This window comes from Natator depressus, chromosome 13 (genome assembly GCF_965152275.1).
Source record: "Natator depressus isolate rNatDep1 chromosome 13, rNatDep2.hap1, whole genome shotgun sequence".
Taxonomy (NCBI): Eukaryota; Metazoa; Chordata; order Testudines; family Cheloniidae; genus Natator; species Natator depressus.
Genome location: NC_134246.1, coordinates 27971980 through 27986181, shown reverse-complemented (window position 1 = coordinate 27986181; position 14202 = coordinate 27971980). Strand labels below are relative to the sequence as shown.

General features: G+C 53.7%; 1 protein-coding gene across 1 annotated transcript in view; it reads right to left on the bottom strand.

Annotated features, from left to right (window-relative positions):
• NECAB3 (N-terminal EF-hand calcium binding protein 3) overlaps nucleotides 1-11644 on the bottom strand; it is a 106268-nt gene extending 94624 nt beyond the window's left edge. Inside the window, exon 1 of the mRNA XM_074969778.1 lies at nucleotides 11492-11644. Coding sequence (XP_074825879.1) covers nucleotides 11492-11602 — 111 coding nt within the window. The 5' untranslated portion in view covers nucleotides 11603-11644. The remainder of the gene's footprint in view (nucleotides 1-11491) is intronic.
• Between the last annotated feature and the right edge of the window lie 2558 nt (nucleotides 11645-14202).

Sequence of the window (14202 nt, the reverse complement as noted above, 5' to 3'; positions counted from 1 at the left end):
GCCATCTGTTTCCTTCCTGCCCTGGGACAGCGAGCTGGATTCTATTCGCGCTCTCACATTTTCAGCAGAATTGTGCTGAATGCAGAACCATTATCATTAACAACAATGCATGAACTTGGCTGGATTCTCAGATCCCAGGGCTGGCAGTCACAATGGGGTGAGATTTCACACGGAGTCCTCGTGCTGAAGCGCTGGAGTGCAGAAAAGTCTCCCAGGCACTGGAGATGTTCAGAAGTGGAAATATACTGTAATAAAAACACTGTACTTCAAACTCAATCAGTTCCTTTATCCAAAGATCAGAAAGTGCTTTCCAAAAATAAATACAATGATCCTTGAAACCTCGCTGTACGTCATAGGCTTCGGTGCTGTCCATACTTGGGTGGAGGGGCGGGGGGAAGAGAAGTTCCCAACTCCCCAAACTTGAAGAAAAGGAGAGAACAGAGTTGCGAGCACACAGATCCTCTCCCCTCCCCCTATGGGGAGTTCATAGGTGTAAAACTTCTGGCAAGGATTCACATGAGGCTAGGACACGATCTTTATGTTGGGTGCAATCTTCCAAAGTGCCTTAGAAAAGTCACTTCTAGGGGCTACTAAGTACCTGTGGAAAATCCCACCCATTGTGCAGAACACTGGGCATTCAAGAAACCAGAATTCAAAAGCAGTGAGGAAAACAGGCTGCTGCCTTAATGAATCTCCCTGTTGATAAACGGGCAGAACATGCTGAGGGAAAGGTCATCTGGGAAAATTACAGAAAAGGAGGAACAGGGAAAAGATTAGAAAAAAACCTCCCTAGCCGTCCTGTATGGACATCCCATCTGCTATTGCTGTGCACGATTTGAGTGGGGCGTCTCTGCCACCACACCAGCTGGAAGGTTCTGCTGTCTCAGCATAAACATGCCAAACACTTCAAAGCTATGGCTGTGAGAGAAAGGCTTTCTTCTGTCTTTCGGAGGCTATTAGCAAAAGCCGAGCCTCCAGCACAGTGCCACCTTTCACCTCTTTCCTGAGAAGACTTGGATTTCTCTGAACTACAAAGGGAATCCCAGGACTGTCTGAAGACTGACCTCAGGGTGCAGCGATGATCAAGAACAGTGATTCTGTAAACATGGCTCGTTCCTGCACTGCTCTGCTCCCCTGCGGCATGTGAGATCTCAGGCTATTGACAAAGAGCCGCCAACCATGTGCAGCCGCACATCTGGGCCGGGGATCCTCCCTGTACAGAAGAGCTCAGCTCCCACAGATGATCCCAAATTAGTGCCCTGATTTTCCAAAAAGCGGAGCAGTGGTGGGCTGAACTCCTTTGGAAATCTGGCTCCAACTCTGAGTGCAGAGCTCCTGCAAGTCTGGTCAGGGGTCTTGTGAAAACCTAGCCCATGGTTTGTAAAGGTTGTTGAGTGTCTTGGAAACCTCAGGGATCTGTGAAAGCCATGTCTATCCAGGTCAGTGTCACAGGGTGGGATGGCTCTTTAAGGGCGGTGGGCTCGACACCACCTGTGACTGATCAGCTGCCTCCCAAGTGATGGGTGGTGCGTGGGATAGTCTGCAGGCCTCCTGGGTCCAGATCCTCAAAGATATTTAGGTGCCTGAATCAGACAGAACAGGGACTTGATCCTGAGTCTCCCACAGCCCAGCTGGGTACCCTAATCACTGAGCTACTGGCTACTCTACAGTGAGGGGCTCTCTGTTTGCAAAAAATGTCACAAGGTCTCGGTTTCATCCTGATGTGGAATAAAAACATTCTGAGTCCTCACACTGTTCCATGAACTGGAAATCTTGGTTTCCAGCCAGCCCATGAGGGGAGTGCCCAGCCTGGACTGCTTGCACTGGGGCAGCTCAGCAGGGTTCAGAAGAGGATTAGATGTTCCTGGGTACAATGAGACCATTCCAAGTGACATCTGATAGGATGCAAGGAACTTCCCTTCCCTCAATCCCCAGTGTAGGGTGTGGCCAGTCCCACTGGGGAGAGCAGTCCCTGCTCCTGCCTAGTCATCCTAGAGCTGTCTAAGGGTATGTCTGTGCTGCACCTGGGAGCATGGTTCCCAGCTCAGGTAGACACGGGCCAGCTCTGCTCGAGCTGGTGCGCTAAAAGTAGTGGTGTAGCTGGGGGTAGCTGCCTGCGTACAAGCCCGCCTGGACCTCCTGGCTACATGCCATCTACCCATGCTGGGAATCACGCTCCTATCTGCAGAGGGCTCCTATCCTATCCTAAAGGGGGCACGGTGAGGCTAGGATAAAGGACTTGCCTCTGCCTCTCTCTGCACCAGAGGGCAGAGGCTGGTCTGGAGGAGGAACCTCTCTGCAATGGTGGCAGGGGGCTTGCTTGGCTGGCTCAGTTAGATCCTCTGGAGGGCTCCGGCCGCTGCACAGCCCCTCATCCACCCTTCCCAGGGTACGGGCCAGAATCCGGCCCTTAGGAGGGGGCTGTGAGGACGTATTTATGTGAGACACACTGCTGGGGCCAGGGGACAGAATGGAAACCTAGCCACGCAGACTCGAAAATGACTCCAGCCTTTCTGCCGTGGGTGCACTCTGCCTGCACAATGCCTCTGGGTTACGGGCTGGCGCAGGACCCCAGAGTACATCAGCCTTAGCAGCCCAGAGAGAGGCCTGCCAGGGTCAGGTTAAACGGGCCTGCTGCCTATTGGCATGCATTCCTCACCTCGAGCTCAGCATGCCGCACTGGAACGAGCTCCAACAACCCACCCACAAACATGGATATTTAGATCCAATTTAGACAGTAAACTCCCTCTTTATTTCCCTGTCCCTTGGCAGCCCTGCACCTTCTCCAGCCTCCCTTGCTATTGCACAGCACCACCTACTGCCAGCTCCCCCTACCAGCACGCAGCTGGCATCCTCTCCGGGGCCAAGAGTGGCCTGCTTTCTTCTCCCACGCCCATCCCAGAATTGCTGGCCTTTAAACTCCCGGCTGGATGCACGGATGACCTGGGCTTCCTGGGGGCGTGAAGCCACCGCGCTGCCAGCTCCGAGCCAGCATGTCCTCAGCTGAGCTCATGGACGGTTTGTCGTTGCCTTTTGTGTTGGCCGTAACCGGCTCATTTTTAAAATCCCTTCAGTTAGGTGCAGGGGGCAGGGGAGGGAGCAAACAGGGACGCCTGGATTCATGTCACTCCCGGAGACGCCTATGGCATCAAGCAGCTTCCTCCAGGCGGCTTTCTGACCGGAATAAACCAAGCAAACGGGAGAGGATTTCTTACACTGCAAGCCCCTCAGGGCAGAAGCTATAGCTACCTACACGTCTGTTCAGCTGCCTGGCGGGAGGACACCCCGCTCCCCAGTGGGACCTCTGGGCACCCCCGGAATGTGCTATTAAAGAACAGCAGTGGGGTCGCACTAACTATGAGTTCTGGCTGTTACTGAGTTGGCTGGATATATCCTGCTGTCAGTCTGACCCTCTGCACTGCTGGAAGCTCTCCCAGGATGACTGCTTCCTCCTGGCCATGCCAGGCCTCTGGACCCGGGAGCACACAGCCTGCAGAGCAGCCAATCTGACCCTTGTTATTTATGTCACTAAGAATCTAAGCTGGGTGCAGTGGGGTGAGCTGTCAAGGGGTGAGCCAGAGGAGGTGGGTGAGCCAGCGGGGGATGGGGGGAGATAGCAGGGGGTAGGGTGAGCCAGCTGGGGATGGGGGGAGACAGCAGGGGGTAGGGTGAGCCAATGGGGGATGGGGAGGAGACAGCGGGGGTAGGATGAACCAGCGGGGAATGGGGGGGAGACAGCAGGGGGTAGGGGGAGCCAGCGGGCAGTGGGTGGCTGTCAGGAGGCTCTGGTGCCTAGCGTTCTGCACGTCTGCCAAGGCCATTCAATGGATGAACGCCAGCGGGGAAGGCTACTTCGGTGCTTTGGGCGGCCTGCATGTCTCAGCTGATGGATAACGACTGGTGCGGTAGGGGGTGTCTCATCTCTAAATCCTCTCTCTCTCCCCTGCCTTCCTTCCTCTTCCACTCCCTGTTTTTGACCCCTCTTTTCAAGTCTGCTCTCTCTTCTCCTAGCTCCTTTCTCCTCTCACCCTTGCCCTCTAGTACCTTTACAGGGGAAAGCACAGAGGAGCCGGCCTAGCGCGCTGCACAAGCCCTGTGCTCTCTCTCTCTCTCTGTGTCTAAGGAATCCAATATCCTGGTGTGGCTTTCAGGCCTCTGATGCTTCAGCAGACTCTACATCCCCCGTCCCTCCATCCACTGTCTGCCCCCCCTCGTCTGCCCACCCCTCTGCCCTGGGGTCTCACTTCTCTAACGGGCACCATCAGGCTCACAGCAAAGGAGCCTGCCAGATACACTGCAGGCTGCCAGTCGCTTGCTGAAGTGGCAAACAGTTCCTCGCAGGGCCCCACTGTGCTAGAGCCATGAACACAGACCTGGCCAAGGCTCCAGGCAGGCCGAAGCAGCCGGAGCCTTCTGTCACCTGCCTTTCCGAAATCCTCTCTGCTTTCTCTGACCTCCACCTCCATCCTTCCCCAGCACGGCCTACAGGAAGGAACACCAGGTGTATCTATCTTCAGCGGCACCTGAGCTAAGCCTGCCCTCCAGGCCTCAATGCGCCTGCCCCAGGGAAACGACAAGAATTTTCACCCACGCAGGATGGAGCTCAGGGTGTCACTTCAAGGACGGATGGAGGGTGATGCCCTTTCAGTCCCAGAGGTAATAAAGGGGGGCTCTTTATTTTCAATCTTCTGTAATCTCGGAGACCGATATGTCCAGTGGCTAAGAGCAAGTGAGTGGGAGGCAGACTCCTCATTTTGTGTGTGTGTGTGTGAGAACTGTATTGATTTCAAAGGTGCTGGGAAGCCTTAGAGACTAATGGCCTCTGTTTAAACCTGGTAGAGTCCACAGTGGATCAGGTTTCCACAGGCTGCCTTTCCGTGGGCCTCAGTCCTGACCTGGAGGAACTAATCTATGGCTGATAGGACAGTTCCTTCTCTATGGACCCATTCAGTCCTTGGCGCCTCTGTTGAGACTGCATGCAAAGAGGGTGTTAATTAGCACCAGCTGGAGTGGTGGGGGTTGTAACACAGAGAGAAGGAGACTACGATTTCTGGGTCCAACTCCAGGGACAGCTAATGACTCCTGGCTGTCCTGGGCTAAATCAGGGTGTCCTTGGGCAAGGATTCATGTTCAAAGGCCATTCTCCACATGCACGTGCATGCAGCCACACCTGGCAGGTGCAGACACCTCCTGTGGGCATTGCCAGTCACTAGTCTAAGACCTCTGAGGGCACAGGTGTGTGGATCTGCACTACAGGGGTCAGCCAACTGAAAGCATGTGCACGCAGGTTAGAATTTTTAAAGCACGCATCTGCTTGCATGCGGACATGTGGGAACAAACAAGCAGAGACCCTTTATAACACACCCCTTAAAATCCCTGTGCATTGCTTTCCCCATCTGTAAAACAGGGATAATTACAGTTACACTTAGCAACCCAGCACCGTCGTGTGTCTCAATCTACCCCGGGGTAGGTCGTGATGCTCACTTAACTGATGTTTGTAAAGTGTTGGAGACGCACGGTGAGAGGTGGCTCTAGACTAGCAGTGTATTAACACATACCTCTCATGTGTAACACACTCTTGCTTATCATTCCAGATGCAGACATGTATTGATCTGTGAGGCTGGCACTGGAGGAGACATGGAAGGAAGCAGGCTGTTGCTCACAGCCAAGCTCAGCGAAGCTGTTTGGAAGCTGTCCAGTTACTCAGTGCTGAAAGTGGAAGTGTTAAAATCCTCCCACCTGACTCTGGGACTAACCTATGAGCAGAGAAACCAAACAGAAGGTCCAAGGGAAGATATGAGAACAAGGGCAGCCATTGGATGCTTCTAGGATTGGTGGTAACAAGATTCGTGCCTCGGGTGTTAATTGTGTTAATGGTGCTCTGATGAACTGGTTTGGTAATAAAGCAGCTGCCCAGAGGATTTCTACTGGCATGCAGCATTCACCAGCCAGACCCTTCTTTTCAAGTGGGGCTCTACCTGCTCCATCCAGCTGAACATTTCGTGCAGTCATTGACGCAGGCTCGACAGTCCTACGGACTGAAATCCTCCAATGACAGAATAGGTCCACAGGCCTCACACCCCTCAACCGTGAGCTGAAAGGGCTAGGGGCAGAGAGGTCTTTCTTTTGCACAATGCATCCTTAGCTTCCCCAATGAAACTGCCAATTAGCATCAGTTTGGGCATCTTTGCTGTTTCAATGCCCAAGTCTGCTGAGAACTGGACTGTCTTGCACATTCATGGCACCTAAGCTCTTAAGGAGGCATGAAAAGCGAGTTACTATGCTTGCCCCAGTTGAATAGGAGCTGGATTTAGAGACAAGAAGTTCCTTGGCACATTATCACTTCCCTCAGTCCAGTTCCCCCTTTATTCCTTGGGAAGCTCCTCCAGCCAGAGCCAGGTCAGAGATGTGGCTCCAGCTTAAGTTAAGTGCCTCAGGTTTCCATACAATCTTCCCTTATGGGAAGCTCAGCTACAAATGCCGCACTGCAAGAACTCCGGATGTCGGATAGGGCAGGGACGTACGCGAGGTGCAGAATGAGTTGGAAAGCAATGGGCCAAGCTACTGCCCCAGCACTGGCTGAGATCTCTCGCTCTGATTCTAATCACGCCAGCCTTCTCTGGAACACACAGGTTGTTCTGAAACAAACATACAGGACAGTGGTCTGCCCTGATGCCCATGCAGGGAAGGAAAGTACAGGAGTCCAGGGGTGACCCACCCATCTCTCAGCTGCTTTAGAGATGAGGTGAAGGGGAAGGCACAGAGAGGGTTGAAAGCTGCAAAGCAAGGTGACTGGTGCTTGGATCACCTGTGCTGCGGGAGTGCAGCTCCTGCTCCTTAAGAGGACGCTCTGTGCACTCTATCTAGGTAAAGCCCCATTACTGGAGTAGCTGAGTGCCTCACGGTCCCCAATAGATCTATCCTCACAACACCCCGTGAGGTAAGGCAGAGCTATTATCCCTATTATATGGAGGGGAAACTGAGGCACAGAGACTAAGTGATTTACTCAAGGTCACAGAGGCAGTCTGTGGCAGAGCTGGGAATTGAACCTTGGTCTTGGCTAGAGCCCTAAGCACTGGAACCTCCTTCCTCTCCAAGTCACTGCAATGGGGGAGGGGACAGCCATGACCCCCTCCTTCTGCCTATCCTTTCTGGTGTAGTTAACACTTTGCAGTCCTGTATTTAGGGGAGTGCAAGGGCTGCAATTGCGGCCAGCCCCTGGCCTGGGAGAAACAAGGGGGAAGCCATCACCTGCACAGGCACAACCTGGCCAATATTTAGCAAGTGCTAATGCAAACCACAGCAAAATGGATGAAGAAGTGAAAAATACACTCCCAGGTGGGCAGCTATTGAGTGCTTACTGCTGGGGAGCAGTGAGCAGAGAGGAAGGGAACTCCTAGGGCTTCCTTCTGCAAACATACCACTGCCTTGGGATGGTCCTGAGTTATGCCTCAGACATTCCCCTCGCCCCTCCCTGTGACTGTCCCCAGGACAGAAACTGCAAACGCAGGCTCTCACAGCTGTAAAGTCAGGGGCCACTTACCAGCTGTGCAGCCTCGGCCCTGATTTTCCCATCCCAATCTCATATCTCTCTAGGGCCCGACTCCACCACCCTTACTCAGGGTGCATAGCCACTCACTACACAAATAGCCCCACCGAAGCTGATGGTTGGCACAGCAAGCTGCCATTCAAAGTCAACCTGCAGTGACGATGGCTTTGAGATGAGCAGCTAGGCGTGCTCAGGCTGGGCCTCTCCCTCGGCACCCTGTTGCTGGGCAGCAGTTGCTGCTCCCGGCCCCTCTGACTCCTGACGAGCCAAATGGTGTGAAATGATCACATTCGGCAGCGCAGCCCAGGAAGCAGAGCAGCCATGCAAGGATGGGGAGTTCTGTGGGAGTTCTTCTCCCAGGAGCTGGGGGCTGGGGGGACAGGAACCAAAGGAGAAGGGCACAGAGAGAGTGGAGCTGCCACCTCCACAGACCCACTGGCCACAAACCCCCAATGGGGTTTAAATCCACATCCGGCACCCTGCCTGTGGGTGGAGGGATGACATCCCCCATGCAACCCAAGTTGACTTGTGCTTTGCACAGGAACTGCGGATTTCACCCTAAAAGCTGCCCAGATGCTCTTGGCCTAGCAAAAGGGTACCCAGACTTCAGTCTCAGAGGCACACCTAAATTACTTCCCTCGGAGACTACTCTTCCCAACATGCAATGCTCCACCTCGAGACGAGCACCCTTGCTACTGAGATCAAGACTGAGCACTGCATGCTGGGATCTGCCACGTCCATAAGAGGACTTCTATATTAAAGAGAGCCATGGATGGTATAAGTCGCTGGGCCACACCTGGTCTTTGACGTGTCTGTCAGACACCCATACCTGAGCAAATAGGATTGATTTCAACTGGTTCATGACATGTTTAGAATAGGGGGTGTAATTCCAGCGGATAAAACAGACAGCATGCCAATATTTTAGCATCTAGATTAGACAAGCACTAGTGGGTGTCACTTTTAAACAGTTACACTTGACAATTCTCACAATTTTATCATGAGTCTCACACTATTTGGTGCTTTCCTTAAAGCCCCAGCTTCTGGAGTCATGTGACTACATGAGAATCTCAGCTCTTTTTAAAGTGAGTTTCTTGCTCACATGGTTGCAGAGAAAAGCTTGAAAACATGATCCCTAAAGGATCTGAAACCAGAATACAAACTAAAAATGACCCAAAATTTATTATCATTATTTATATATGATATTTGGAGGTCTGACTCATGATTATTTTTAAATACTTGGGACTGGCAGGACTGCTGTCTACTGCTCTCTGCCACTTTATTTCTCTCTGAAATAGGGCCAGATTTTCAAAGTTCAGCACAGACAGTTACATGCAGGTATTTACATATGGTAACTCATGTGATTCTATACAGGCTTGTACACTGTGCCCATCTCAAGGGTACCTGAGCACCAACCTCCCACATGTGTCACCTGACACAGGAAGTTAGACACCTGCAAATATATGTGCGCAGCTGCAAACACCTAACATTGCAAATCAACTGCAAAGACTGGAATTTGCAAAGAAGCCTTGGGAATCGGGCACTCAGCTGACCTGGGATTTGGGCACCCAACTCTCTTAGGGTCCATTGCAAATCCCAGCCCAAATGTCTACTCTACTCTTAGCCAGAAACTTAGCTGCTCCTGTCACAACAGACATACTGACACTGCTCCCAGTGTAATAACACCTCCTCAGCCCTGTCTATCCTCCGTTTAGAGTTTTCAAACCAAAATCCTGCAGATTTATTTACTGGTGCAAACAGGAACAGTTTATTTGGTCAGACGTCACTGGTTCTGGCTGAGCCATGCTGATTAACTGTGCTCCAGCCCCAGCAGTGCTCCAAAGACCTGCAAGTCATGCTCCTCCTGTTGGACTCTGTCCCTGGTGGTTACCTTGGCTATAAATTGCCTCAGGGAAGGGCCAAAGCTTCGATTTCATTTCCATCTGTCAGCATTAAACCCTCCCCCTAGCTACTGGGCCACCCCACCACCAGCTTGATTTCAGTCTGAAGAAGGGCACCTCACTTGCTCGGAAAGGGGAGGAGGAGAGAGGTGGCCTCTGCCTGAAACAGGAGGGACCAGCACTTTGACAGCCAGGCAAAGAGCCGGGAGCTGAAATGCTGCTTGTCTGAAAATGAAAAAATCAATCCAAACCCATAACTGGGGCTGGTACTTCAGTTACATCTTCCAGATCGATGTCTCTTGTTGGTGACTCAGTTGCACGAAGCCCAGCGGGTGACCGTGTAGCCACAGGCAGAGGGCCGCAGGAGGCCACATTTCTAAGAGTCAGCTGGGCACATTTGACTCTGGGGGTACCCGTCAGACCCTCTGGAGGAGACAATGCCTTGGGCAGTGGTTTCCACAGCTCCGAGCTACTGTCTAAGTAGGAAGCAGTTCCACAGCATACACAATTCAAGAGAAAGGACTGAGGACTAAGATCCATGAGCCAAAAGAAACAATAGCCAATTGGCTGTTTGTTCCTAAAGGCTTTCGCTCTTGTGAGCAGTAGAGGCTGAACTGGCAAAGCCTGGGTGTGAAGGTATGGAGACCTCTCACAAGGAGCCAGAGCGCTCCAGCATCTGGCTTCATAAACATTTCATACAATTCACTTTTGTACCATTAGCCACAGGGGTTTCCGTGAATGTCTCTCCGGTACACTCAGGGGAGCAGAGCATCACGCACAATGGGCTGTTTGCTTTGAATGTCAAGATGAAAGATATCAACAGAAAGCTCTCCACTGCAGGTACAGCTGCAGGAAGCCCAAACAGCTGCTCTTAGCCAGCTCCTAGCATCGGAGGGCTGCCTGGAAGCCTTAAGTCAGATCATTACTTCAAAGCTGCTTTTAACTCTTAGTTTCTGAGGGAGAGGCAGGGCACACAGTGATCAGACAATACCCACATCTCTGCAATAAACACAGCACGTTAAAAGCAAAGACACTTTCAAATGTTTCCCAGCTGGCAGTCCTCTTTGGAGCTGGACTCGAAAACCCTTCATCACCCACACTAAGTGTGTAACTGCCAGCTACAATAAACCTTTGTTAACATAGATTTCCCGGCTGAGATTTTAAACCACGCTCTGGTGACTTTTACCGCCGGAGCAGCTGTAGGTTTAGTTGCATTACACAATTCAGTTTGGGGCTCAAGCTTCCAAACTGGTCATGAAAATTGACCAGCCCAAAAAACCGAAATCTGCTTCCCTCCTCCCAGGCTACCGATTGAAAAAGAAACACGTACTATTCTACTTGCATGACAATGAAGAAAAACAACACCCCCCCCCCCAAAGCTTGCCCTCAAATGGAGGAGTTAGTAGCATTTTGCAAAGTTGGGGGATGAAATAGGCGTGTGTATTGTTAGGGAACAATGCTAGGAACTGCTCATTGTTCCGTAGGAGAAAGCAAGGACTTCCCCATTCTTTCCCAGTCCAAACGATGGCACTGCACATTATGGACAAATTTTCAACCCCGGGCACCTAGCTCATGGACGCAAAACGTGGGGATGCAAAGACACAGTTCTCTGTCCTTTGTACTCACACACCTGTTCTGCCCACATCACTGCCTGCTTGTGCCCCTGAAGGCAGATTTTGCAGGTGCCCCTTGGTCACAGGTCGTTGACGGTGCGCATCATGGTGGGGGTGTGCGGGCAGACACACACACACACACACACACACACACACACGGGTCACAGCAACTAAACCAGCATCTTCCCCCGCAGGGTCCTGCCCGGGGGCAGCCCCGCTCAGAAGTCCCCATTGCGGGGCATTCCACCTGCCCTGTGGGACCCAGCCAGCTCCCAGCCCAGCCCAGTGCACGCAGCCGGCCGCCGGCTCCCGGCTGCGGCTCGCCTGGGCTTGAGCCCCCCGGACCTGGGAGCCGCGGGGCGGGACCGTGAGGCTGCTCGCCCGCTCGCCCCGCTCCGCGCACAGGGGCGACGCGCCCCGCGCCGACTTACATCGAGGAAGAGGGAGAGCCCCTGGCCGCGGGGCTGCGGGGGCCGCCCGGCGCCGGGGGTGGGCTCGGCAGACAGCCGGCACATTGTCAGCATCTCCGCGCAGGCCAGCATCGCCCCCGGCCGGTCCAGCGAGGGCTGGAGCCTGCGACGGCGCCTTCGGCGGGAGTCTCCGGCGGCCGGCCCCGGGGCTGCTGCGCTGGGGCTGGGGCTCAGCAAGTCCCTGGCGCTCCCAGATGCTCCGGCCGCTGCCAGCCTGCAGCGGGCAACTTTCCCCGCCCGCCTCCACGCCCGCCTGATTGGCCGCGAGCGGGGATCGGGTCACGCCAGCCAGCGGCTCCGCGGCGCGCCGCTCGCCGGGAGCCCCCGGCCGCGGGCTGCTGCCAGGCCCCCCCGCGGAACCGCTGCCTTCGCTGGGGAGCCCGCCCTTCCCCGGAGTGCCGCGGGGATGGCCCCAGCCTCAGAGGGGCTAGCCCCGGAGCAGGCCCCGGCTAGTCACTGCCTTAGCCCGGGCACTGAACGCCGCGCCCGGGGGTGCGGGGACAGGAAACCAGGGACAGGGCGGCAAGCTGGCCCGGCGAGGCCTGGACCCCCGCCCTGCGGTCGAGCAGAGAAGCCGTTTGCACGCTGAACACCGGCACCAGGGCAGCACAAGCAGCTGGGCAAGAGCGGCGCAGCGGGGGCGAGGGGGGCCGTGCAGCAGGACCCCAAATCTTGTATTAAAGGCCTGAAACGTCTAAGGCCAAATGCAACCAACTCCTATAGCTTCTGCGCCTGGGACCTGCCATCTCTCCTTTGGCCCCTTTGCTGGAATGATCCTAAGTTCCTCCTAAGACGTGGGCACCAGGCCGTTTTGCTAAAGGGGCATGGATTTGGCAGCTTTGCGTGTTGCACTAAATAACCGCTTGGACTTGTTTCCAAGAATCCTTCACGAAACATAGGAAAAAGCCTGCCCAGCGCGAGGGCTCCCAAGGGCAGCCTAACCTGCAGCCAGAGAGCCCCCTGCACCAGCCCCCCCTTCCGCAGCAAAACCAAGCCTCTAAGTAGAGCTCACAAAGACAACCAAGTTTGAGAGAAATGTGAGGTGCAAATAAACCAACGCGTTCCAAAGAGCGGTGTTAAAATGCCAAACAATTGGCCAATGGGAAAATTAACAGTTAGTGCAAACCCTCAGGAAACCTGGACATCCCCACCCAGTCTTAACTTTGCCCCATCATTCCTGCTTCTCCTCCCCCTCACAGAGCAGAGCCCCACAAGTCTCCACCTAGCTTGTGTAAATTATTACACACCCCCCAAAAGTAACTACTTTAAAAGAACGTTATTAAGGTTGCAAAGTCAAGTACACAAAGGTAGGAAATTCCAGAATTAAGATTTTCGTGTGCCACCTTAAGTAAGTCCCCTTGTGTGTGTGTGTATACATGAGAAGCCAGTCTTTAGTTACATGGTCCCAGATTATATTCTTCCACACTCAGTCCATGGGGTGAAAAGTGTTCCCTGAATGAGCCGCTACTCACTATTCTGTTCTATCTTCATTGTTCAGTGTGTAACCCGAGGCCTTATTTACTGCACACACTGTTCAAACCCTGCTCTGAGGACAGAGTTATTAATTTCCGCGTGGACTTTTCTATGGCACTCGTCACTATAGTATCTGAGACCTGGATCTACAAGGCACTCAGGCATTGCGATGCTGAGCATGGCAACACCGACATTTCAGGCCCCTAGAAAATCACAGGAACATCACTGGGAGCCACAGAGCCTGAGTTAGGCACCACGGCTCCCTATACAATGAATGTGGAGCGGCGCCTTAGAATGCCACCCATGAAAGCCAGGGGGCCACCTCAACTAGCAAACGGGAGATGCCAATGCCGGGGTGAGTCGTAAATCCTGCTCCTCTCTTGGAGCTTGGCACCTAAGTCAGGGCTGCAGGGAGGGGCTGATCTCTGCTAGTGATCCACAGCCAGGAGCCCCCCAGAGGCAGGCAGCTCAGGTACCTGTCACTTGTTGGGACAATGAGTTTGGCACCTGCCTCACTCCACACAAAATAGCAGCAGTTGCAGGCAGGTCCCAGTGGACAGCACACTTACTGGGGATGTGGGAGACCCAGGCTCTATTCCCCCATAGCCTGAGGGTGAGAAAGGATTTGAAGAGGGATCTTCCACCTCTCAAGGCAATGCTCTAGCCAGGGAGCAGCGGGATAATCCGATGCATGTCTCTCCTGGTCATGCTGTACCACTAGGGATCAAAAAATGAAAGAGTTAGTTGGCCAGGGCAGGAAACCGAGAAAGAATACAGCTGTAGCAGGGTGGTTGGGCAGCTGTCGGGTCCCCCTGCATCCCACCCTGCCTTGTTGCAATCTTTCTGGGACTGGCCCCTTCTTCAGGAGAGATCCTGGGCCTCCATTTTGCTTGTGGAGGAGGCCATGACTCTGCTGCTCTAAAACTGAGTCTCCGATAGTCGTGTCTGCACCCCTAGCTCAGACCTCCTATCCCTGGCCCCGACCCACATCTGCCATGGGCCTCAGTGGATGTTCAGTACCTTTGTAACAGCCCTTCTGTAACCGGTGTAGAAACTTTGCCCCTGACCCCTCGCTCAGGCCTCCAGTGCTCCCCGCTGAGGGTTGCTAGCCAGGAGGAAGGGCCAATGTTTCCTCCCCCACTGGTAACATACCCAGAGTTGCCCAAATTTCCAGTAACCAGTGCCTGTCCCTCCCTCCT